Source organism: Macrobrachium nipponense, chromosome 39 (genome assembly GCF_015104395.2).
Source record: "Macrobrachium nipponense isolate FS-2020 chromosome 39, ASM1510439v2, whole genome shotgun sequence".
NCBI classification, from domain to species: domain Eukaryota; kingdom Metazoa; phylum Arthropoda; class Malacostraca; order Decapoda; family Palaemonidae; genus Macrobrachium; species Macrobrachium nipponense.
Genome location: NC_061099.1, coordinates 22,591,047 through 22,613,495, shown reverse-complemented (window position 1 = coordinate 22,613,495; position 22,449 = coordinate 22,591,047). Strand labels below are relative to the sequence as shown.

Below are 22,449 nucleotides of genomic sequence, written 5' to 3'. Positions count from 1 at the left end.
AAGCTGTTTCTATCAATGTGATCCACAATTTGATCTGCAATTATGGACTCAAAAATCTTGCAAACGACCGACGTTAGGCAGATTGGTCTATAATTTCCCGGCTCTTCGCTTGGACTTTTTTGGTAAACTGGGGACACATTATCTAGTTTCCATCCTTTTGGTGCCTTTCTTTGTTCTGCACTTTTTTCTGTAGAGTTTATATAGGAGAGGAACTGTCTCCAATTTTAGCTCTTTAATTTCTCTTGGATGAATCCCATCCGGGACAGGAGATTTGAACTTGTTGAGTTTGTCCATTTTGTTTTCAATGTCCTCTTCTGTAAATATTATTTTGTCCAGTGGATCTGCCCCTTCATATTTAATAGCAGGTTCCGGTATTGAGGTAGTGTCTTCAATTGTGAAAACACTAAAAAAAAAACTTATTCAGTAACTCTGCTTTTTCCAAGTCTGAGTTCACCAGGTTTACCTCTAATGTCCCTTGGGGACCTATGCTATTTTTTATTGGTTTCCTACTATTAACGTGCGCAAAGAATTCTTTTGGATTTTCTTTACAAACTGATGTAACTCTCTTATCCTCATTTATATTTGCATTTCCTACTAATTTGTCCACCAATCTACAGAGTTCGTTATGCCTGCTTGCTTCTGTTGGTGTTGGGTGTGGGTTCATTGATTTGTGCAATCTATCTCTTTCTCTTATCTTATTTTTAATTTCTCTGTTGAACCACATTGGCTGAGGGTTGCCATTCGTTAGTATTTACCTTAATGATATACATCTAGAGCGTTTTTCTGTGTATTCCTCATGAAAGGCTTCCCAGTGCTTATCTATGCCTGAGTTCTCGTCGTACTCTAGATTTCTAACGTACCCCTTTAGCTTTTTTAAGTCTTGTCGACGGTAGTCTAATCTCATTAATATGTTCTTCTCTTTTTTATGTTGAACATTGATTTTAAATGAGATAATTTTATGGTCGCTTTTGCCTAGAGTTGCGCGTACTGAATAGAGAGAGAGAGAGAGAGAGAGAGAGAGAGAGAGAGAGAGAGAGAGAAGATGGTTCTGAATCAGAAGAAAAGTATTGACAGAAGGTAGCAATGATGAATTTAAGAAAATGAACGAATGCTCACGTTTAAGCTCTGAACATGACGTTCAAGAATTCTTATGGACAGAGTCAACAGAAAAGGCCTCCAAAGGGAGATCAGTCTGCAAAGAGAGAGAGAGAGAGAGAGAGAGAGAGAGAGAGAGAAAGGTCATCGCATAGATAATCTGCACAGGCAAAGAAGCCAACAAAAGTCGTGCTAAATAGCTCTGGTAATTGAACGTTCTCCTTATACCTCCTCTCTCTGACGTGGATAGGAGGCTTAGAAAATTGACAGGCAGGCTAATTTACATGTTTGCAAAGTGGAGTGAAGGATGTACTTGTGTTGAGCATTATTATTTAGAAAGCAGGCTCTCTCTCAAGCATACTTTATTAAAAGAAATAGCTACTTCAGCAGCGTTACGCTTGTAGAGGTTCATCTTTATTATTCGAATGGCGGCTATTTCTGTGTCGCTTAAACAGGCTAATAGAACGCCTATGGAGGTCATTCTCAAATCCAGGATCAAGAATGGTGTATATATTTCTATTACAATCTTACAGATAAACTATTCAAATGGAATGAGCCCACCACAGGGGCCATTGACTTGAGATTCAAGACTCCAAAGAATATGTCCATCAAGATATTTAACTTTTTATTCATTTAGTAATTATTTTATTTATTTATATATCTATCTATCTGCTATTTTTACTTATTTATTCGCTCTTTCATTCATTTATCCTTCTCACTCTGCAGTTCACTTTCTGGCAGTCTATTGTATCTATGCATTTATTTATTTATTCATTGTTCCCTCTTCAACTTCCAGTTCAGTTCCCAGTGGTGCACCTGACACCAGTCTCGACGAACGCAAACTCCAAACGACACCAAGACGCATCTTCCTCGTCCACGACGAGCCTAGGACTGGCTTCGGATGCTGTCATGAACCAAGGTATAGTTACTATAGTACGACTGACAGACCCGTTTTCTTTGGGTCGACTTCGTCCCGCTTCTTTAACTACATTCGACCCGTTTTCTTTAACTGAACGACAAAGTTTAATTTCCCTTGTAAAGGTTGGGAACAAGGTCTTAGACCTTGGTTGGGAAGGTGCCTGAGTAAACGGTTGTAAAATTAACAAAAGTTTGAGAACTAGAAAACAGTGAGAGATGATTGAAAGTCGTTTTTACTTTATTTATCTGCATACATTCACACCTAGAGATAAGTGAGCACAAGGTGTCTCCTCGGATGGACTAAGTCTTTGAGACATCCTAATCCTTGTAATTCTCTCTCTCTCTCTCTCTCTCTCTCTCTCTCTCTCTCTCTCTCTCTCTCTCATATATATATATATATATATATATATATATATATATATATATATTATAAAAGCATGAATTTAGCTGACTTTTTTTTAGTTTTTCTTTGTAGCCATCCCTATAAAAAAAAAAAAACTTCATTTCTAAAAACATCTATACACGTATTGAACAGTGCATATAACATCTAGTGTATGAAGCCCATCTGAATATAGTTACCCAATTCATATTAATGTAGCCTCACAAATGCAGTAATACGGTTTATTCGTGAATTGTATAGCTTGTATTTCTACTATTAGCTTGTATGGAGCGCTGTCAACACTAATGTTATAAGTGGCCAGTGTTTTTTTCTTTTTTCTTTTTGTATTGTCAATGACCTCGGTGTTCTTTTCTGGGGGTGGGGGTTTGTTGGTCGAGGGGTTGGGGAGTATCTGGACGTCAACAGTAACTTAATCTCTCTCTCTCTCTCTCTCTCTCTCTCTCTCTCTCTCTCTTTCAACTGTTTTTCAGATTCGAAAATGTTCTTACGAAGATATGAACGTCTCATTAACTTAATTAATCTCTCTCTCTCTCTGCTCTCTCTCTCTCTCTCTCCTCTCTCTCTCTCTCTCTCGTCTCTCCTCTCTCTCTCTCCCCTTCTTCTTCTCTTCTTCTTCTCCTCCTCCTCCTCCTCCTCCTCATAACTACGTACAGAGAAACCTTACGAGATCTTTCATTTCAGTTCGTCGTAAGTCTTCCCTTTGGGTGTGTCCTTGTTTATATACAATTTCCCCTGAGGTCTTTTAAGAGGTCAGGCACGTGGATGAACAAGTGAGCATCGGTCAAGAGGAAAACTGCTTATGTGTGCATTTTGTGCGTGAATGTGTGTGTGTGTGTGTGAAAGTTTCTTCCATAGTACAGTTCTTTTATTTTAAGAATTTATTCAAATTTTTTCCATTTAAATATCAGTTTGTTCATTTATCTCTTTTTCTTCTAACTGATCTCTTAATTTTTTAGTAATTTACTCGCGTGTTTTTAAATTAATTTATTAATGTTAATTTAGTTTTTCTTAATAAGTGATATCTTCTCTGTATCTGTATTTCCTAGTATTACTTTCAATTACTTCAGTCTAATGAATATTATTGCTTAATGTGCATTTTTGTGTGTGTATGTTTGTGAAGGTATGTTCAAAAGACACAAAGCTCACTTTGTAATTGTTTATTGCTCTCAGAACGTGAGTATCATTGAAATCTAAGTCAATAAAGTGTCGTTCTGACATCCGTTCATACAAATTCATCTGCTAAAGTGAGCAAAAGTCATTTAACAAGTTTGCCAGAGGTTTCATCTTGGCCACGAGTAAGATGTGGAATAGTTTGTCTTGTACAGCAGTGGAATCATCTTGTCTCCAAATGTTTCAGCGAGGAATAAATTCATATCTGCTCTCTGCTGCTGCTGCTGACGTCTCCTGAATTTCAAGCGTGTCTGTTTTATTTCCTTTTTATTTCCTATTCTCTTCATATTTACTTATCACCTTTTCCTTTCTCTCTCTCTCTCTCTCTCTCTCTCTGTCTCTCTCTCTCTCTCTCTCTCTCTGGGGCCCTCTTGGGTTTAAGTAAGTCTGTTGGCTCTGTTCATAAGGGTTATCAAATGAAGATGTAAACAAAGAAAGAAAGAACCCAATCATTCTCTCTCATCTACCTTCGCTCTGAATCACCCTCATGGAAGACATTTATAATCAACATTCTTCTTTCTTTCTTTTGTAGGAATCTACGAGGAGGTCGTATCCTGGATTCCGGAGCTCCTGGTGACATGTCCTAGCGACCCCTCCGAGTGGGCTCGGTGTTTCATCGTCATAGCCTTCAAAACACTGGACGGAGATTTCAGCAGGGTAAAGGTCTCTGTATAAGTACAAAAAACCAGTGTCCTTGTTGTTGTTGTTCTTGTTGTTCTTGATACGTTGTTTTACCTCTGCCCAGAGCCCTCTGTAGTACCTTGCATGCGTACCTTTGGCAGAAGTCATATCCAGAGCACTTTGTAGTGCAGTTGCTTGCATATCTCTGCCCAGAGCTGTCAAGAGCTTTATAACATGAACCAGAACATTCAGTAGCTTGTATATCTCTTGTCAAGGCTCTCTAAAGCATTTTTACCTCAGCCCGGATGCGGCAAAAGCATCTATATATATTGTCAGGGCTCTCTAAAGCATTTGTATCTCTGCCCAAAGCTGTCAAGAGCTTTATACCATGAACCAAAGCATTCAATAGCTTGCATATGTCTTCTCGGAGCTCTAAAGCGTTTGTACTTCTGCCCGGAGCTAGCAAAAGCATCTATATCTCTTGTCAAAGCTCTTTAAAGCATTTGTACCTCTGGCTGTAGCTCGCAAAAGCATCTATATCTCTTGTCAGAGCTCTCTAAAGCATTTGTATCTCTGCCTAGAGCTCGCAAAAGCATTTATATCTCTTGACAGAGCTCTAAACCATTTCTACATCTGCCCAGAGCTCGCAAAAGCATCTATATCTCTTGTCAGAGCTCTCTAAAGCACTTGTATCTCTGCCCAGAGCTCGCAAAAGCATCTATATCTCTTGTCAGAGCTCTATAAAGCACTTGTATCTCTGCCCAGAGCTCGCAAAAGCATCTATATCTCTTGTCAGTGCTCTCTAAAGCATTTGTACCTCTGCCCAGAGCATTATGCCTTGATCTAGAGTATTCAGTAGCTTGCATATCTCTGCTCATAACTCTCAAAAGCATGTGTACTTCTGCCCAGAGCCCTCAAAAGCACCCGTACGTCTGCCCAGAACTCTCAGTAGCATGTATACCGCTGTCCCAGAGCTGCACAGATTATGTATACCTCGACCCAGGGCTCTGGGGTACCAATGTAGGTATGAAATATTTTCGTGCTCAAGAGATAGAATTCCACAGACTACATGAGATAACTTGAGGTTTTTATCAATATACTTGTTATTGTGAGAACCACAATACCCTCCTAATTTTTCGACTTCATACTTTTTGGAAACGCTTGTTACCTGATTCTCATATTGTTCGAATCCTGCCATGCCACAACTGTCAGAATTTCTTCATTTGATTCCTCATTTGGATCTGAGGGTTTTTGTAGTGACAAGGTTATCCCCCCAAAAAAAATGTAAGAGTATAGAGAAGCTGAAGAGTGTTTTGTGGTTATTACGCTGAATCATGTGTACCTTTTAAGAAGTGAACTAGTAGAGTCTTATTGTCAATATTTTATCATTTCCTTGGAAAGGTGGAGGAGCAGTGGCGCGAGTGGACAGGGGCCCTACACGTCTACTTCAACATCTCGGACGACCTCCACCTGAAGAAGCTCTCCTTCTATAGGAGAAGCTCACGCCACCACCCGACCCTGTTCACCTACATCGTCATCATCGAAGTTGACACAGTCACCAAGGAAAACTGCCTCTACCTCCTGGACTTCGTCTACCGCATGAGGATGAAGGGAATGGGGGGATATTTGGGCGTGTACCAGGAACACGTCCCTTCTGATGCGCCTACGTCTGCGTCTTCTTCTTCTTCTTCTTCGTCTTCGTCTTCTGCGTCGTCGACGACCAACAGGAAAGATGGCAGAAACTTGTCAGGGTCTTCCACTCACTCTTTAGACTCGAGTGCTCTAGACTTGACCAAGATTAATATTTAAGTCTTTGTTTACGTTCTGCTGTCTTTTGTCTCTCGTTTGTGTTCTGACGTAGACCCGTCTCGTAATGCGCTGGGCGTGTTTCTAAAAGACCCCTTGCTTAGTCTTAGTAGAAGGAGAAGAAGTGACCTGGGGGCGAAGACCCCTGACTTAGTCTTAGGAAGAAGGAGAAGAAGTGACCTGGGCCGAAGACCCCTGACTTAGTCTTAGAAGAAGAAGGAAGAGAAGGGACCTGGGTGTGAAGACTCCTTCCTTAGTCTTAGAAGAAGGCGGAGATGATAGAGCCTAGGGGCGAAGGCCCTTAGTTTGTCTTAGAAGAAGAAGAAGGAGAAGCAGAAGGGACATTAGTTTTAGAAGAATGGAAATAAGGGACCTGGGGTTGTGGGAAGTCTTTACTTTGCTAAGATATTTTATACAAAATTAATGTTGATGAGGGTCTCAGACTCACATCCCTGTGATTGTTTGTCTCTGAAGCAACTGAGCAAGATACGTTTTATAAGTTGTAAAGTTGACAGTTATCCCTCTACTTGAGCATTAGATTAGGCGAACAAAAGCAAGTAATTGGATTTGGTTGCTTAGATAGATCTAATCAGTTTTATTAAGGCTATGTTAATTAATATTTTGATTGTTGAAGTGTTGAAGATAGTAAATATAAACACTTTTGTATTGCTTGGTTTTAACGTTTTGTGACCCTATAATTGGATTTAATGTTTTGTCAAAACACACACACACACACACGCGCACATATATTTATATATATTATATATCGAATTCATTTGACACATCGAGTAGTATAACTGATTAATTCTATTTCGCCTGCGTGTGGATGATCTAATATTCTAACTAACTTCCTATTGCTATCGTTCAGTACCATTACTAAAGATGCAGATCGCTAAAATAATATTCAAAGAATTCTCTCATGTAATGATGCAGATGTTGCCTTATAAACATTCTCTTGTTCTTGAACAGGGCTCATAGGCTCAACATTTGTCCATAAGTATTGTCTCTCATGAAAAGCCAAGTTCGTCCCTCATATCTTCGAATATTTTCCCAAATCTTGATCTCTTCCTCTTCTTAAAAGAGTTTTCCCAAGTCTTCAATTCTAGGACTCATTGCAGAGTTCCCTCATACAATGTTTTCCCAAATCTTGAACTCCGCTTCTTAGAAGGGTCTTCCCCATATAATGTTTTCCCAAGAATTGAACTCTTCTTCTTCCTGGAAGAAATTTTCCTCAAATGTTTTCCTAAGTCTTGAAGTCTAGAACTCCTTGAGGAGTTTTCTTCATAGAATGTATTCCCCAATTTTCTAAGTCTAGAACTCCTTGAAATGTTTCCCACACCGAATATTTTTCCAAAGTTTTGAAGTCTAGAACTCGTTGATGAGTTTCCCTCACAGAATGTTTCCCCCAAGTCTTGAACTCTAGTTCCTTGAAGCGTTTCCCTCATAGAATGTTTTCCCCAAGTCTTGAAGTCTAGAACATTTTGAAATGTTTTCCTCGTATCCTTTTAAACGACAGTTTTTGTTGACCCTGTTCTGTCATTCATTTTGACATTTGACAGGTCATAATCAATCTACAGAGGGTCAGAGACGTACTAAAAAGACTTGGCATGGACTGGAATTGAGTGTGCAAGTAATGAAAGGCTTATTTAAGATAATTTTAAGTCTTTATTCCATCACCAGAAAAAAAAGTTCCAATTTCCAAAATTGATTCAAACAACCATATAGTTGCTAATGTTCCAGAATTCAATATTGCAAATATGATCTTCAATATTATCACTGTGGTTCATAAAGTGAAACTAATATGATGTAAATTAAACAGGTTACTGAGCTCCTGAAATAGACAGCATATTAAAAACACCTTTTTTATAAGTAATTCTTAAGGGAACCTACTAAGTAATACTTGAGGGAACCTGAAGTAGAAAATTGATTTTTTCATCTTCAGAAAAACATCTTGTACTCTTGAATGACAATAACTACTAAAAAAAAAATTGTTAAAAAGTCATTTATTTCTCTGCATCTAAGAACAGAAAACTTATACAAACACTCAGACTTCTGTATATAAAACAGATTTTCATGATTTATATAAATTACAAAGCAACATCTGACATACAAAAAGAGGGCCACAGAGGCTCTACTCTGAAGCCTCTGTCCAAGAGCCTACACCTGTGTTCTTCTAGCCTAGGAGAAGCAGCTGCCGAGCTGCTGGTCTGGGCGGCAGAACTCCACAGTTTTTCGGCAACCACTGAAGCCCTGGGCCAAGTACGAGGGATCAGGTTGGTGCCATCCACGTATTCGGCCCACATGCAGGCCTCTCCGCCTAGGATCAGCTGTTTTTGTGCTTCGGAGCCTGAGGAAGTATGGAGAAAGGGGTTTTTAGTAAAAATATTTTCCATAGAACTTGTGGGGAACATGAGTCGACTCTTGATTACGTGACAAATAATGGCTCTATCTTTAGAGACATTATTTGAAAGCCCGTTATCAGCTGTTTCTGGGATTTGGTACCCGAGGAAGAATGGGAAAAAGGTGTTTTACTCAATATATTTTCCCTGGAACCTCAGAAGATCGTGAGTAGACTCTTGATCACGTGACAAATAATAGTTGTCATTAGTGAGAAAATGTTAAAAATTATTTTTTTTTCATAAGAAGTATGAGAAAAGGATGTTTTACTCAATATATTTTCTGTAGCATTTCTGAGGAATGTCAGTCGACTCTTAATTACGTGACAAATAATAATAGTCCTATCTTTGATGCCAAATCCGGTAAAAAAAAAAAAAAAAAAAAAAAAAAATAGATAAAATGAAAACGCATTCTTCGTGTCTCATGAATGGTAAAAAAAACTGTAGAAAAAAACAGTTTCAAAATAAGTAAATAATAAAAAAAAACAGTTTTCGACCTCCACTAAGGTCCTCCTCTTCTGCTCTACATAAAAAGCAAATGCAAATCGTTTAAAAAGAAATAAAAACATAGAAACAAAACGGAAAGGAAAAATTATTGAGAGCAGTATGATGAAAAAAAGTCAAATATCTCTTCTCAGATTCGTAATAATTTAGATAACTTGAAAGCCCCTTTACATAAAACCTTAATTCTATGAATCAAGCCAACCCCCCCCCCTTTTTTTTTTAAATAAAACTCATATGAACCTAGGTAACAGTAGGTCCAAAATTCACATCTGAATAACTTTTTAAGATGCCGTAGGCAAGAATAATATTTGCACTATTAATAAATACAATCAGTAACATTCGAAATGACATTACCATCGAAGTCTTGTGGATCACACTCATAATATTTGTACCAATCGACTCCGTAACTGATGTAATTTAAGTACCAGCATGACGAAAGTATCGTTTTGTAACCTGCCTGCGTCACCTGAAAAGAATCAGAGATAAAAATCAACGGTAGACATTTCACTTTGTATGAAACCGTTAGCAAGAAAGTGGATGAAAATGGAGAGTATCATGGTACCAACAATATAAACACGAGAAGGGGAAAGACCGTAGTTAACAGAAGAGGTTAAAACCAAAGCTAAAAGAATCTTCAGTGACAAAGAGAGAAACTGCAATGACACACACGCACAGCATCATTAAACTCTGCCTAAAGAGCCTACAGAACAAGATCAAATTTCCTTCCAGAAGGGGGATCCAGTACCTTCTTCAACTCCTTTTTCCAGCCTGCTGGAACACCCTCGCTTTTCCAGACGTGGACGACCGTGTCGTTTGCTATCTGGACGCCATTGTCGAAAACTTCCTGCCACACGAGATATCTGCGACGAGGAGAATTGTACATTATGTCTTTAATAACAGTCTAATATTGCTATTTTCTGTTGCCATAAGGAGATATGACATCAAATAATATTGTTATTAAGATAACTAACCCATTTTTCGTCGGCAAGTTGGCAACAAGCTCGATAAGTTTAGTAATGTAGACCTCCTCCAGTTTATTATAGTCCCCCGTGATGTTGTGAGCCTTCATGAACTGAGAGATGATTGGGTTACTCTGCCTGGAAGGTCATCATAGAAAACGGAAGAAATAAAACGGATGTAAACATTCTTTTCTTCTAACGGAAATTAATTTAAATTTACGTTTTTTTTTTCATCATTGTAGGTGCTGCAGTAATCATACTGTAGGCATACGGAAATTAACATTTAAAAAAAATCCAAGAAATACTTCTGTACAAATCTGTTAACTGGTAAAATATTAAGAAAATGAGTCACATCACAACGAATAGCATTAAGATAGTACCTTATCTTCAATCATATCTTGATAAGAAGCGAACAGGAAATGAACTCACTGCTTGAATTATTCGCTATCTTCTTATCTCTACGGGTTTTAGCATAAGAAGATGAAATGTCTGTGTTTAGCTAACAGAACGCAAAGAAGAGTTACTCTTGTGATCTTTATGAAATCTGTGCTGACTGGGTTGATAGAGATTGAGGCTTATTTCTCGACAAAGTAGAGGGATCACCTAATTAAACTTATTTATTTAGGCCTAATTACATAGGGGAATCAAAGTCATTTTTTCGTCTTTAAGAAATGACAAACGACAAAGAATGTTGCGTAAGCAATAACATGCAAGGAGACATTTAAAAATACATTAGAGTAAAATTGGAAGCAGCGATTATAACATCGTCCTATAAAGCATTATATGGATATATGAATGATTTCAGACAGAACACACATCATAATACAACAGAGGTAAGCGTTCGTTGAAAAAAGGCAAAGAAAGACTAGCATGACAAATGTTTATAAGCAGACTAACAACATTGTACTTTGAAAACCTGGGAGACAGGCCTATACCAAATTATCCCGAGGTCTCGAGCAGTCTAACAACCTTGTACTCTGAAAAGCTGGAAGACAGACCTATACCCCATTATCCCGAGGTTCCGAACAGTTTCTGAAGCAGTTTTTTTCCCATTTATACTTCAACCAAGATCTCTTGAGCTAGAGAATGCAGAACACTTCTTACCAGCACGAAAAGCTGACCTCGTCACCTCCCAGATGAATGTAGTGATCGGGGAATCGCGTTGTGATCTCGGTGAAAAGCGTCTTCAAGAAGTCGTAATTCGCTTCGTTCGTGGGATCGATAGGCCCGTAAGTTCCGTCCGGTTTTCCGCCACTATGGGATGATGTTTCAGAGTGAGTCTTTGTGTTTTTGTGATCAACGGAGTATTCAAATGAAAACAAATTTTTTATGCATATTTCACAGAGGAACTCGAAGCAATATATGAACACATTGAAGTTATAGCACATAGGCCTACATGCTCTTGCATCTTGCTTCCCTAGACGAGAGCATAGTCAGTTTTGCGGAAAACTGGCTTAATCTAAAACTAACTATACTTTGTTTTTCTCCATCTGTCCACCCGCCTGTGGTACTCACGTATGGTAACACTGCGTTCCGGGCTTTAAATAGTTATGGTATGTGTAAGTTTTAGGTAAATAAAAGGATGTCTGGGTATACATTTGCAACTGAAAAGTGTTTTAATGATTCAGTGTTTGCGAATTACACCATTAATATTCGAAATAGGATATTATTATTATTGTTGTATGTAAGCTGCCTTTTTGGGGTGTCGAATGGTACAGCCAGATGCATATCATACCTGGGTAAAACGCACTTTATAAAAATTAAAAGTATATACTGATATACTTACGTGTAATGAAGTAACAAGTAGCTTAGTAGCAGAGTAGGTGTGGTCCAATAAAGTTGACATCTTGCCATAGTGATCAGCGAGAGAAACAATTTTCCCGCCACTGCGTCTGGCTGTTCCATTCGCCCCCCCGAAAAGGCAGCTTACATTCAACAATAATAGCAATATCCTATTTCGAATATTAACGGTGCAATTCGCATACAGTAAATTAAAACACTTTTCAGTTGCAAATGTACACCCAGATATCCTTTTATTTACCTAAAACTTACACATACCATAACTATTTAAAGCTCGGGACGCAGTGTTACCATGCACGAGTACCACAGGCGGATGGACAGATGGAAAAAACCAAGTATAGTACTATAGTAGATTCACATCAACCGTACATTTGATGTCTAGGCCAGTCCCTTACGACACTCCTGATTGGCTGTTGATAAGCCAATCACAGGGCTGGAAACTCTCAGTCTCTCTTGAGAGTTCACATAGGCAGGATATATGTTCCATCTCTCCTGAAAGACGTATACCTCTTTCGAGAGAGACTGAGAGTTTCCATCACTGTGACTGGCTTATCAGCAGCCAATCAGGAGCGTCGTAAGGGACTGGCCTAGATATCAAATGTACGGTTGATGTGAATCTACTATAGTCTCTCACTAAAATGAAGTCTTATAATATGATTAAGAAAATAAGGCAATATAAATAGATAGATGACTAGAACACAGTCTTCCTGAAAACATGGTATACTACTACATAGCCAGAAAATTCAACTGAGAAAGGAGCACATTACTTCTACTTACTTATAACAAGGTGTTAGAAGATCTGGTTGTCCAGGGCCCCACGACATGGTGTGACCTGTAAAGAATAAACGACAGCGTAAGTTCATGAAATGGAATCATTTACAGAACAGAATGTTCATGTGTCTGTCTGTTCTCTTAACTGATCCTTTTTATCTCTAAGCCTACAAAGTGGATACCTAAACTGTAGAAAGTTCTCATCTAGATCGTTTAGGGGTGAATAATCGAGGCATTAAGATAATACCTTAGAAAGCCTAACCAGAGAGCCACAATATAAAAAGTACATACGTAATGAAGTTAGTGGAATTCTGAAACATCTGTTGTAAGAATGAAGGCCTGTCAGGGTAGATTTCTGTACTGAGGATGAGCTTTCTGGAGGTACCAGCTTCTTCCAGTTGAAGCTAGCCTTATGCCAGCACGGGCTTTTGCTCTTGGACAGCCCGTTACAAGGAGGTGCTAACACTTTGCACCTACTTACGCAGTGTGCCCACACTTTAGAAGTGTGGAGACAGCAGCATGAAACCTATCCAATGAGTGTTATCGTCAAGTGTTGAAATTTAGTTGTTTATGAAGCAGGTTGGAGATCTGGTGTGTGCACACATGCAATATTAGAGCATCTTACCTGGTGTATCGAATTCTGGCAACACCCTGATTCCTCTCAGCCTTGCGTACTCCACGATATATGATATATTCTTCTCGCTGTACACATGGAGGGGACTGTAAGCACCTTCCTTGCTGGAAAGGAACCAAAGCTTTGTAGTTAGACAAAAAGAGGGACTATTACAGATAATATAGACCAAGAATGTAATTCAGTTTATTTAAACTCAAATGTGGCCCTTTTACGTAGGGAGCTATCACTTCATCTGGCCCAGGAGGACAACTTCTGTTCTCACCTAAGGTTTGGGAACACAGTACTCTCATATGGGAAGCTCTGGTCGTCCACCAAGTGCCAGTGGAACACGTTGAACTTGTTCATCGCCATCAAGTCCAGATGCTCCAAGATCTTCCTCATGGGTAGGTAGTGGCGAGAAGTGTCCAGCATGAAGCCTCTGTTGGAACATTTCAAGATATATCAGTTAATCACGAGGAGAATACCATGCCCAAGGGCTTAAAGGTTGCTCCTGAGTGGCAGGGGTAAAGGATAGGCCATTACTCTAGTGCCGAGTGTCTTAGAGACACTGGCCACCACCACTCTCTCCTCACATGCCAGAAAAAGGGAGAACCAGATAGTGGCTGCTGGTGACTTAGCAGGTAAGCTTATGGGTCCCCAAAACCCCCTCATTCTTAGCTCACAGGGATGGTAAGGTCATGATCTCTCATGCCATGAGCAGTTTCATCATTTGTTAGACAACATGGCTTTCTTGATAAACTATCTCAGTTTATCTTATTGCTGTAACTCCTACCATGTTAAAGTTTTTATATCAATATATAACCTGTTCATAATAATTTCCTCACATAGTGGAACTGTGCGTAAACATATAGTATAATTCTTTTTACTCAATAATTCTGAAACCTTTTCCAGCATTAATACAAGCACTAATCTTCATGAACAGCAATACAACCAAACCAGTTTAATTTTCACTTGAAATACAAACATGAAAAGAAGCTGATAGTTGCTTTTGAAATATAAAAATCACATTGAAATATTTTAGCATACACATTCAATGGTACAAAGGCTTTGTACGACCCTAGATTGTGGTATTGGTACCTACAAGCCACGATTTCATTTTTTACCCTTACACGTTGACCCTGAGAACCTGAATTGTGGGACTGTAACTCACCTGTAGCTGAATCTGGGGAAATCCCTGATCTGTGTCGATTTGACCTGATAGGCTGATCCATCATCAGATGGTCTGTCAGGAACAAGGAGTTGGGAGAAGGACTCAAGACCTCGAAGGATACCCCAGATGCTCTGGGCCAATATTTCGCCTTTTCCTGGCTGGTCTGGGCTGTCGATCTGTTAAAGGAGAATCATATAAAGAGGTCTCTTAGATGAGATACCAGCATCAGTTTCCCTGGCTAGTCCATGAAAGATCCTGTGGGTATTCCTCCCTTGAGATGCGGCACATTATTGAATCTGTAAAATTTACAAAGGGCTTTGGAACTCAAAGGTGATCAATAAGAGTAGAAAGCCCAATATTGAAAAGTTGTTGAACTCTGCAGGTACCAAATAGCTCTGTTTAATTAATTAAGAAGAGGAAATCACAAGAGTTAAGGTAGATTTACTGCAGGATATACACTTGCCTCAAGTTATCTGACCCACTAAATCATCTTGTTTGAAATATTTAAGTTACTCTCAACTAATCATCTCGTATGATGTCACTTGTAGCCACTTTGTTCCCTACCTTGATTTCGTATTGTTCATCCATGGCTTCATGTGGGTATTTCTCGCAGGGCACCATGAGGTTGATGCTAACAGTATCCAAGTAACCATTGAAGTTATCTTCCTTCCTCCGAACATTGCTGTTTTTAACCTGTAAATAATAAGTAACGATATTAAACCCATTTATTTTGTAGGACTTGTATACTTCCCTTTTTGCAAATGCATTTGAAGATGAAGATAATATTGGTGGTTCAGGCATGATTACGGGGTAAGAAGTGTCCATTAATGTATGTGGATAGGCTTCATAAACTAAAATCAGCTTAGATAATAATGTTCGAATCAAAGTTACCTTAGATGATGGAAACCTGAACATAATGTCAGCGTATCTCTCCAGTGCATCTTGCAAAATGTCACAGTCTTCGCCTGTGACACTGAATCTGGAATAAAGAAGAAATTCTTTCACCTGATGTATGTGGACATTTCTTAGAAAATTGTTTCCGGACAGAATACTGGACTATCTTGCCTAAGGGCGTACATGATAGTACTTTATACCTGGTGAACATGACATTAACAATGATTAGCTATCAGCGTTGAACAGAAAATAATTCTCTCTAGCCTTTGCAGACCCTGTGTCAGTGAATAGCATTATATGATATTTGGGTCTATACTTATACCAGGAACTGAATACCAGATAAGTTTTGAAAGGCGAATTTTCCATATATGAATGACTTAAATGCATTTATCGACGCATATAGAGCTAGAGGTAAGTTGTGGGAAGCACCAAGTCTCATTGTACAGTAGAACCTAGCCAGACCAATGCAGTACCACCTCTTGGAACATTCCAACGCATGTTTAAAGTTAAACTTACGAGAAGGTGCTGGGTCGAACGATCATGTAAGTGTCTTCTTGCGAAATCATTTGGGGGTGGGGCCATACTTCCCCTACGGTTGGTGTCACTTTAGGATAGCCGGCTATAGCAGGTCCCACCGCTACTGTTACGAACACCAGCAGTAGTTTTGCTGTCAGGAGATAAAGAAATATACTTAAGAAACTGCCTTCAGAGGAAAGTTTGATGCAGCTTGGTATTTCCTTCTTTCTTTAAATCTTCATCTATAAACAAAGACAAGTTAGTATTATTATTCAGAAGAGGAATCCTATTCATATGGAACAAGCCTACAGGGGCCATTAACTTGAAATTCAAGCTTTCAAAATATAAAAGATGTTGCTAATTAGGAAGTACGAAAAGGTGAAGGGATATAAAAAAAAAGAAGAAGAAATGAGTTAAAGAAAAATATGATAAAGAAATAAATATGGGTGAATAGAAAATAAAACCAATATACTTGAAATTCTGGAGAGCAGAAATGAATTTCCTCCATGCCTAATTATTTGGAGATCAAAAGATTCGACAACTTCACCAGGCAAACTATTCCACATATTGGTTGTAGCCAGGATAAGACTCCTAGCAAACTGAGTAGTATTAAACCTGATGCTACAAAAGGACACACTATTTGCAGCAGCAGCCAGCTTAGTGTTGTGAGCAACAACAACTATACTCGGTTTTTTCCATCTGTCCACCCGCCTGGGGTGTTTGCGTATGGTAACACTGCGTCCCGAGCTTTAGATAGTTACATTCAGCTTACATTCAACAATAATAATAATATCCTATTTCGAATATTAACGGTGTAATTCGCATACAGTAAATTATTAAAACACTTTTCAGTTGCAAATGTACACCCATCTATCCTTTTATTTACCTAAAACTTACACATAGCGTAACAATTTAAAGCCCGGGACGCAGTGTTACCATGCGAAAACACTACAGGCGGGTGGACAGATGGTAAAAAACAGAGTGTAGGTCCAGTAATGAAGAGTTTAGAGGATGTCTCTGCAGCACATTTTATGCAACAAATATGACTAAATTTACATCTGTGCTACAAGTCATCATTAAGAGCTGGCAAAATAAACTTGGCTGTTGTACTTTTTCAGTGATTCGTTTTGTGTTTTCGTGAGGGTATTGCAATAGGTAATTTGTGCTTAGTTCCTCGTCTTTCACTGAGGATGGAATGGCTTCAGTTTGATCATGGAAATTGTGATACAGCAAGTTGTATTTAAAGAGCTTTTTAAGGTACTTTAGTTGTCCCTTGTTTATGGAAACCATGGTCGAAGCTTGTACTTCTTCAGATATAATAATACAACCACAATTTAATCGTTAATGGGCTTTGAGAACAAACAAACACAAAATGCCTTGAACATGTTACATGATGAGAATTCACCACCTGCTGAACTCATTCTCCCACCCCACAGCCTACTTTCTTCACATTTTATTTTTTCTCCCCTGTAGTGTTTCTTTGGGAAAGAATAATTGATAATCTATATCAGGAGAATGGGTGCTGAGTGGAAGAAATATTATCTGTACTATGACCTTATTGTTGCTAAGAGAGGGGACCTGTTTGCAAGACAAAGTCGAATGAAGACCTTTTAATAACCCAGAAATGATAGCCTTAGAAAAATAATTGAAATAGATTTTGTTGTGCTTTGCCATACATACACACACATTATACCAGCTAATGGTGCATAGTGCTACAAGGGTAACGTCTGTAGAAGCTATTCACAACTCCGCTAGCCAGACTGTCCCACTTTTGTTACAGTCTAGGGAACAACAGACTTGTGGCCTTGGCTGGGAAGACTTATGTACACTTTTGTCACAGCCTGAGGAACCAGGAGACCTCTGAAAAGAGCACCATGTATTAATCCCGAATGCAGAGGTATTTCAATGGTAGCAGTTCTCTACCGAAATTGGTTGAAGACAGTTAAACGGGGTGTTTCTTGGTGTTGGTGTAAACCATTGTTGCCAATGTTGGGACAATAAAGCCATTGCTTCAAGCTATTTTGTGGTGAAGATAAAGACATTAGGAGGGTGGGTACACCTTGACAGGAGGACAATTATTTTCCAGCAAAGGCAGAACAGAAGATCTGAGGCATGTGAGTTTCTGTAGTTGTAGGAAAGCCTGGAAACGATGCAAAGCTTATCTAGCAGCTTTCCATGTGTTTTCTATTGCTGCAAAGTAGAAAGCTTGAAGCCAAAAGTAACTCAGAGTATAATCTGATACTTAGAATCATCAGGTACACTCTGACCTGTGCATAATATAATTGTGGCTTAAAAACTTAGCACAGAACCTCAGAAACTCTTTCATTGGCAAGAAGCTGGATTAAACGACAATGTTTATCATGTCTTTGTGTTCTTTGCTCTTCTTAGAATCCATTCCCTAGGAAGCAGTCACTTTTGCAGTCCAAAGTTTGTCACAGCACCTAGGCCCATATAGGAAAGTGGTCACGCTTTTGCCCTGTGTAAGTGTAGAGCAGAAAGACATGCAAAGAGCATTGCACTGAGCATAATCTTAGTGAAATGTTGAAAAATTGGTTTTTATCAATTTACTTATTTTTTTATTAATTTTTTTTTATTTTGAAAAAGTGAGATCTCTTCTTTCTGTATTTCCCTGTTACTTCTTTCTAATGAACACCAAAATCTTTGGAAGCTTGAAATTCAAGTCTATGGCCCCTGTTCCATATGAATAGACTCCATCTACTGAATAATAATAATAATAATAATAATAATAATAATAATAATAATAAATAATAATAATAATAATAATAATAATAATAACAACAACAAGCAGGAACGTTACCACCTGGTGTTCCACAGTGTGAAATTCGAAGATGCAGATTACTGTAGCTTGGAAAATGTGGACTTCTGAATTTTGAATGATAACATTTTATGTGAAGAGGCCGAGGTAAGTAAGAACTTTGTCGCATCATGGTTTTTCTTCGCTTTCAGCAAAGTTAATAAACACTGGTGACCTTTTTGCGTGTAAGCGCTTGTTATCAGAATAAAATGAGTTGTTTATATGTGTATACATATATATATATATATATATATATGTATATATACATATATATATAATATATGTATATGTATATATATATATATATATATATATATATATATGTATATATCTATATATATATATATATATATATATATATATATATTATATAGTAAGTATTTCAGGAGGTTCCATGGTACTTGCTTCATTGCCGTCTGGAGATCTTATATAGCCTATATATATATATATATATATATATATATATATATATATATATATATATATATATATATATATATATATATATATATATATATATGTATATATATTATATATATACTATATATATATATATATATATATATAATATATATATATATATAATATATATATATAGATGTATGTGTGTGAGTGTGTGAAAGAGCATTGTAATAATTTGAATAATGTTTCCTTATTTCCAAATATTGACAAGATCACACCTATTCAATTTTAACGTTTGCCATTAAAATTGCTTTTTGCAAATCAACGCTTTGAAATCCGATTGTGGAATAAAATACAACAATGAAAAAATAAAATGTTAACAAAACATCTCTATACTAATTCCATGAAATTTACGAGACCATATAATAAAAGTCAACTCAATACACAAAAGAACCAAATTGCTATAATAGACAGCTAACGCTAACGTCAGGTAAGTGCTTTCGTTTACAAATGGCATTGCTTAATGCGTGTCAAAACGCTTTTTTTTATGGTATGAATTCAACAGCTGATTTCAATGTTTCTGATGCAAGTGTCTCCCTGATCCACCATTTCTGTAACCTTGGACATTTAAATATTAACTTCCTCCGGCCTCAGAATATCAAGCTGTCTTCAGCAGGGGCGGTTGTCTCTGGATAAAAACTATAATTACTCGTCGAATTGAATGCGCCATATTTCTTGAATCAGGAGTGGAGTCACTGCGCAGATACAGATGCTTGCTCGCACATGCGCACTAAACAAAGCCCTGCGCAGTAGGCTCAGTGACTTCGTACACTGCGCAAATGTGGCATTTTACAAGTTTGCCTTAGAGAAATGATTCACGTGTCAGTTAATATCGATTTCTTCTTTTTTTTCTTTTTTTCTTCTTTTTAGTCAGATCATCCAATCGAATGAAATTCTCTCTCTCTCTCTCTCAATTATTTCCAATTTATAAATACAGAGCGAATTACATTTTGTACCTGTACCTTCCCCACAATTTCTCTCTCTCTCTCTCTCTTTTCAACAAGTAAAACAGCCTTCATATATTTTTGTCATGTTCTTGGGATATACATAAAATATCAACATATTCCATGTAGTATTAAATAAATTTGCTATATTAACTATATATTCCCTGTAATATTAATTATATTATATTAACTATTATAGTTGAGGTTTCTTTTTAAGCATTGTCGAATACAGCTTCTTAACTTGTATACATCATTTATCAATGATAAATCTTTACGTGACTCGTAAGTTTCTTTGTTGGGGAAACGGATCCTTTGACGCTTGAAAGAATTCGTGAACATAGGAAAACGGAGGCTCCAGAACAAAATCATATATATTTTCTCACAGAAGAAGAAGACAAAACTGAAAAAAAAACGTCCTTCTAAGGACCAGCAAGAAATCGTTTGTTTTATCTCCAGGTGGACAATTCACACGCGACAAACGCATGGCAGGTCGAATGGCAACATTTGTCAAGGTTATCTCCAGATAATTCTCTCTCTCTCTCTCTCTCTCTCTCTCTCTCTCTAAAGGCCCCCGTACACTGAACGACTGTCTGAACGATTGTTGTTATCGACCCACACACACACTATTCAGACAGTATGAACGATCTCCGCACCGATTTCAGTCTGAACAAAGATTTTGTCTCTAGAAGATATGGCATCATCTCTAGAAGAGACCGGCGCGATGGCGTTATATCGGCAGACAAATCCATACATTGAACGATCTGTGTATGACAGACTTAAAGTCGCAAGTCAGCAACCAGGTCGTGACAGATTCCCGCTGAGATCGTTCAGACACGATGCTCCGCCCTCTTTTGCATTCAGACAAGCCCATACACAGTGTTTTTGCGAAAAATTGCCGCAGGTCCACAGCATTTTTATCATTCGTAAATACAGATCTTATCTTGGAGAGAGACATTTTTAAGAACTGTCAGAGATTAATATCATCTTAGGTCTTCTTTGCTTTGGGAAAGCCCCCTCAGTGTAAGTAGGTTTTACTTAGCTTTCTGAGCACCAAGAAGTCTTTCCGCTGTTTTCTAGACAAAACAGAGAATCCTGAAGGTTTTACTTGGTTTTCTGAGCACCCAGGATCATTTTGCTGTTTTCGATGCAAAACAGAAAATCCTGAAGGTTTTACTTGGTTTTCTGAGCACCAAGGAATCATTCTGTTGTTTTCTTGACATTACAGAGACTCCTGTAGCGTTCTGTCCCCCCCGTTCACTTAATGCGCGACCAGTTTCCTAGGCCTATGCCATATTATAGAGGTGAAATGACCCCTCTTGATTGCAAGTCAGAAAGAAATTCCAATGTTTAGAAGGTGTACACTTCACATGGTTGTCTCTTTTGTACCTGTGGCCTCTTTTGTACCTGTGTCCTGGGACTATGAGACTAATTTTTGTAAGGGGATCAGTACAGACGCTGCCCAGCTCTTACTGGAAGATGGCTGGAAAACACATCTGGAAGACACCTTCAGGTACCTAAGACGTCCTCTTCATTCTAAACCTGACCGGCGATATTGCATATCTATTTCTAAAGTGACAATTTTGTTCTTTTCTTCTAGTATCAAGTATTTACCTGCTCTTAGCAAACAGATGTTATCTGTAGCCTATACATTGATGTATAAAACTCCTGTAGCCGTAACTGTCGCCATAGCCATGGAAGAAATGTGACAAAGAATTCATTTATTGCCCAGACCTGTCAACGAGAAAGGTCACTAAGTATTCCTCTTCCAAGAAAGCTCAAACCCTCACAGACTGTTCCAAGAACAAGAATACATGCTGGCATAAGGTTATTTCACAACCTATAACAGCCCAAACACGAGAATAACATTCATCAACCATTAAATAGGTCTAATATATAATACCAACGGATCGTGTAAGTAATGACGAATGAATAACAGGTGCGGCATTACAAGTGACCCATTTCGCACGTCACAGAAAAATTGAATATGGGAATTTTAATTATCATTGGCATAATGACCATAAACGCATATAGCCGCGTTAATTATAATTATTTAATGAGTTCATTAACATAGGTGTCCTGTCAGAGGAATAAAAAAGATATAGCAAGAGTATACTTAAGGTACAGTTCCTATAGTTATAGTTTCTGCGAGGCAATAAATTTGAAATTTCTATTGAAGCCAGTGGCATTATTTGCTGAGACTATATTTTTATTTAGACTTTCAATGAGTCTGTACGTCTTCTTCTTCGTCTTCCTGTCATGTACGTATGCCTGAATGACACGTTCAGTTCAGAGCTTTTGTGCTCAGCATTATGCTTAAATGTTATAAGTGTAACCAATTATTATTGTATGTAATATGTATATTAGCATCGAGTCCGACACAGGTTTCGATCCTGAAGTTTTACCTCATATAGTATGTAGGATATGATTCCATCTTGTGTGATGAGCTCTGATGCTCGCATGTTTGTTATGATTCTATTGCATACGCTTTGTATTTTGTATATTCTTACTGCGCGCCTTCTTCAATGTAACAAAAGAGATTACTTTCTATTTTGCATATTTTGTATTAAGTTTCTTTAGGACAAATTTGTGCTAAT

General features: G+C 38.0%; 2 protein-coding genes across 4 annotated transcripts in view; one reads left to right on the top strand and one right to left on the bottom strand.

The window, feature by feature from the left end:
- LOC135210207 (uncharacterized) overlaps positions 1–6,676 on the top strand; it is a 58,708-nt gene extending 52,032 nt beyond the window's left edge. The window contains exons 4-6 of one of the 2 annotated variants that reach the window (XM_064243042.1): positions 1,892–2,014; positions 4,116–4,240; positions 5,606–6,676. In XM_064243042.1, coding sequence (XP_064099112.1) covers positions 1,892–2,014; positions 4,116–4,240; positions 5,606–6,013 — 656 coding nt within the window. In that variant the 3' untranslated portion in view covers positions 6,014–6,676. Of the gene's footprint in view, positions 1–1,891; positions 2,015–4,115; positions 4,247–5,605 lie in introns of both variants that reach the window. The other variant, XM_064243041.1, reaches the window with a different exon arrangement.
- A 976-nt stretch (positions 6,677–7,652) lies between these two features.
- LOC135210206 (beta-hexosaminidase subunit alpha-like) overlaps positions 7,653–22,449 on the bottom strand; it is a 27,541-nt gene continuing 12,744 nt past the window's right edge. For both annotated transcript variants that reach the window (XM_064243039.1, XM_064243040.1), the window contains exons 2-13: positions 15,635–15,785; positions 15,116–15,203; positions 14,789–14,917; positions 14,225–14,400; positions 13,337–13,492; positions 13,066–13,178; positions 12,447–12,501; positions 10,974–11,123; positions 9,882–10,007; positions 9,656–9,770; positions 9,265–9,376; positions 7,653–8,357 (exon numbers count right to left, since the gene is read on the bottom strand). In XM_064243039.1, the coding sequence (XP_064099109.1) occupies positions 8,098–8,357; positions 9,265–9,376; positions 9,656–9,770; positions 9,882–10,007; positions 10,974–11,123; positions 12,447–12,501; positions 13,066–13,178; positions 13,337–13,492; positions 14,225–14,400; positions 14,789–14,917; positions 15,116–15,203; positions 15,635–15,785 (1,631 nt within the window). In that variant the 3' untranslated portion in view covers positions 7,653–8,097. The remainder of the gene's footprint in view (positions 8,358–9,264; positions 9,377–9,655; positions 9,771–9,881; positions 10,008–10,973; positions 11,124–12,446; positions 12,502–13,065; positions 13,179–13,336; positions 13,493–14,224; positions 14,401–14,788; positions 14,918–15,115; positions 15,204–15,634; positions 15,786–22,449) is intronic.